This window comes from Lycium ferocissimum, unplaced genomic scaffold (genome assembly GCF_029784015.1).
Source record: "Lycium ferocissimum isolate CSIRO_LF1 unplaced genomic scaffold, AGI_CSIRO_Lferr_CH_V1 ctg8100, whole genome shotgun sequence".
Taxonomy (NCBI): Eukaryota; Viridiplantae; Streptophyta; class Magnoliopsida; order Solanales; family Solanaceae; genus Lycium; species Lycium ferocissimum.
In genome coordinates, this window is record NW_026727092.1 from 25,846 (window position 1) to 29,422 (window position 3,577).

General features: G+C 37.3%; 1 protein-coding gene across 1 annotated transcript; it reads left to right on the top strand.

Annotated features, from left to right (window-relative positions):
• Positions 1–310: 310 nt before the first annotated feature.
• On the top strand, positions 311–1,354 carry LOC132045823 (receptor-like protein EIX1). Its single transcript, XM_059436401.1, has one exon. It carries the CDS (start codon positions 311–313, stop codon positions 1,352–1,354), a length of 1,044 nt encoding a protein of 347 aa, XP_059292384.1.
• Positions 1,355–3,577: the final 2,223 nt, after the last annotated feature.

Here is a 3,577-nt window from a genome sequence, read left to right on the forward strand (position 1 = left end):
TTCTGCCAGTACGGTGCGAGCTTTACAGCTATAGAGTGAGACTTGTACGACTCCCAGGGAACCTGATCAAGTAGCTATCTCCTATCTGGTTCCTCGAGAGTTTTCGTATCATCAAAACACAAAATAACATATCTTATCATATTGAGTTTTTATCCTTTGAGGATAATGCACTTACCGGTTCATTGATTAATCTTACTAGATTTTCATCCTTGAGGGAACTGTGGCTGCAAACAATTTTCTAAATGACATTTTCCATGAAAGCTTCAGAGAAATATCTAGTCCTGAATATCTTGATTTGTCGAATAACCAAATGACATCGTTATTATCAGACTTGGCATTATTTCCATCATTGAGAGAGCTGAATCTGATGAAGCCGAAAATCTTGGATGTCTCTTTCAGTAGACTACAAGGTTTATCGGAAAGTTTTGGGAAACTTTTCAACCTCGAAATTTTTTATGCTTCTTCTAATTTATTAGAAGGCACAATCTCCGAGCCCTATCTTTCTAACCATTGCAACTGCAAACGTTTAGAACTGTCTTCCAACTCCTTGAATTGGAATATTAGCCTTGATTGGATTCCGTGTTTTCAACTACAAGTTATAAGCCTTTCAACCTGTGATCTTGGGCCTCTTTTTCCAAAATGGCTTCAAACTCAAAATAACTACTCAATTTTGGATGTCTCTCTTGCTAGTATCTCAGATACAATGCCTAGTTGGTTCTCAAATTTGCCTCCCATGTTATCATATTTGAATCCATCTAAAAAGCAAATCAGCAGAAAGATACAAGATTTATCAGCCAATAATGTTGGTTACATTGTCATAGATTTCAGTTATAATAATTTCTCAAGGCCCTTACCAAGATTCCCTCAATTTATTAGTGAATTGCAAGTTAACAAAAATCATTTTTCTGGATCACTTAACTCCATATGTAAACTTGTTTCATCTACAATCCTTGACTTGTCAGAAAATCTCTTGTCCGGAGAAATTCCTAATTGTTGGAACTCCATGTCTAGTCTTAGGGTCCTTAATGTAGCCAATAAAAATATATCTGGAAGCATTCCGTCCTCTTTATGTTCTTCAGCATCCTTGAGCTCTCTATACGGGCGTAACAACAATTTAAGTGGACATTTTCCTGCATCTTTGAAGAATTGCCAAGGTCTACAAGTCTTGGATTTTGGAAGAAATTCATTTAGTGGAAAAATCCCAGAATGGATAGTGACTAAGCTAGCTGGTTTGGGCATTTTGAGCCTTAGATTCAACAAATTCTCTGGGAGAATTCCTCCAAGTATATGTCAGCTTAAATCTATTCAAATACTGGACCTTTCCGGCAACCATTTATCTGGAAGAATTCCATAATGCATCAGCAATTTCACTACACTACAACTTTTCAAAGGTGGTTCGAGTGTGGGCTATGACTTCAATCCATATGTTAGCAGTGGAGCCATAGGGTACCATGGAAATGTATTTGTTCAATGGAAAAACAAGTAGTTAGAGTACCATAATACCTTGTGGCTTCTGAAAACCATCGATCTTTCTAGCAATGAACTAGTCAGCGACATCCCTAAAGATTTTAGTAGAATGAACGCATTGTTATCATTGAACCTATCAAGAAACAATTTGACAGGAAATATCATTGAAGGAATGGGTTTAATGAAGATGTTGGAGGGTTTCTACTTGTTAGGGAATCAGTTCTCGAGCAAGATCCCAATAGGCATGGCTAACTTGACATTTCTTAGCATGTTGGACTTGTCGAACAACAACTTCGTAGGGAGAATACCATCAAGCACTCAGTTGCAAGGCTTTAATTCCTTAACCTATGGTGGGAATATTAAGCTATGTGGCCCTCCTCTTCCAGAGTGTCCTACATTTGCTCCTTCAAATCCTCAAGTTGGTTATGGCAGTGCTTGTCAAGAAAATGATGATGAGTTTCCATCTAAAGAGTTTTATATATCGATGGCGGTGGGTTTCATTGTTGCATTTTGGGCAGTGTCGGGCTCTTTGTTGTTCAACGTTTTGTGGAGGAATGCCTACTTCAAGTGGTTAAATGGATGTAAGGATTGGATCCTTCTTTCATCAACATTCTGCTTGGCAAGGTTGAAGACAAAGCTAAAGGCCTGATGTCTGAATTTGTATTTCTAATCATTGTCAAAACATAGATAATCTGTTTTCTCTTGACAGTTGCTTTCCTTTTAATGTTATTGGTATATGTAGAGTAATTATGGAGCCCCAAGTTGTTGAATCTTGAATACTTATTGCCTGGAGAATCTTTACTGATTTTATCACTAGACTACGAGTTGGAAAGAACTTATCACTAGACTACGAGTCAGAAAGAACTTACTCACACCTAATGTTCCCCCAAAATAAATAAATAGATGGCACGTGTCATTTTTTACATTTTTAATACTTAACCATATTTAATTCATGTGGTTCGGTATAAATGCGAGTTGATTGAACTTTATCCTACAACATATGTGCTATTGCTCATCACTGAACAAAAATTAAAATATAGTACTTCAGTGAAAAGTGAAACAGATTATGTACACCATCTGTGTAAGAAATTGTTGGGATATATACTATTAACCATGTGTTTGGATATAGTATTTATTATAGAACAATTGTTTATTCATTGTTTAATAAAGAGTTAAATAGATCTGTCACGACCCATTTAGCCTTGGCCGTGCGGGCACTTACCTTGCCACCTCGGTAAGCAAACCCTCATCCCAACAGCGAACCAATACATAAATTGAAGAAAATTAAGTAGCGAAAATAACAGATACGTAAGTCTCACGATATATATAGATAGATAGTAGTAAAAAGTGCGGAAGACAGTAAATACCCCCAGGGTCTAGTCTGAATAATACAAGAGCATCTAAGGAGAATAATATCGTCGAAAGTACTAATATGTCACGACCCAACCCACGGGTCGTGCGGGAACCTACCATATGACAAGCTAGTAGGCGAACCCTTACCAATAAAACCCAACACTTAAAAGCATGTGACAATCATCCTTAAAAATAATAAAATTTAATGTAGACATTTATTACAGACTCGTTTCAATATAAATAAATTTGCAATAAAACCTCGGGATCTAGTCTAGACGGGTACAAGAACTCCTAAAATACAAGAGGACAAAATAAATGACACAGCCTCCACCGGGAGTTAGATAGGCGAAGCTGTAGGAGAATATCCGATAGACCTCACGGCGAAACTTCAACTAAAACACCAACACATCTACACCCCAAAGAGGGTGTAGCAAAGTAGTATCGGTACACCACACGTCTTTGGTAAGCATCATAGGTCGACTAAGATTAGTTCACGCAATACAACATAAAGTTAATAAGATAAGCAGATAAGTCAATGAACCTCAAGATTCTAGATAAAGACCATTACCACACCGTCCCCTTACCTCCTAACTCTCGAAGCTCGCTTCTTTTATTCCCCAACCTTAAGGTAATTTATTAAATCACAACCTGGTAACTCTCGCATTCACATTCGCCGTATGTTGCACCTTTACCCTTATTGTTTTAAGAGTTCGCCTACTCACCTTACTCTTTGTGGTACGATATATCTAGGGAAATA

Bases quoted from the DNA above. Each gene is read 5' to 3' on its own strand.
- LOC132045823 (XM_059436401.1), top strand. From the start codon at position 311: ATGACATCGTTATTATCAGACTTGGCATTATTTCCATCATTGAGAGAG.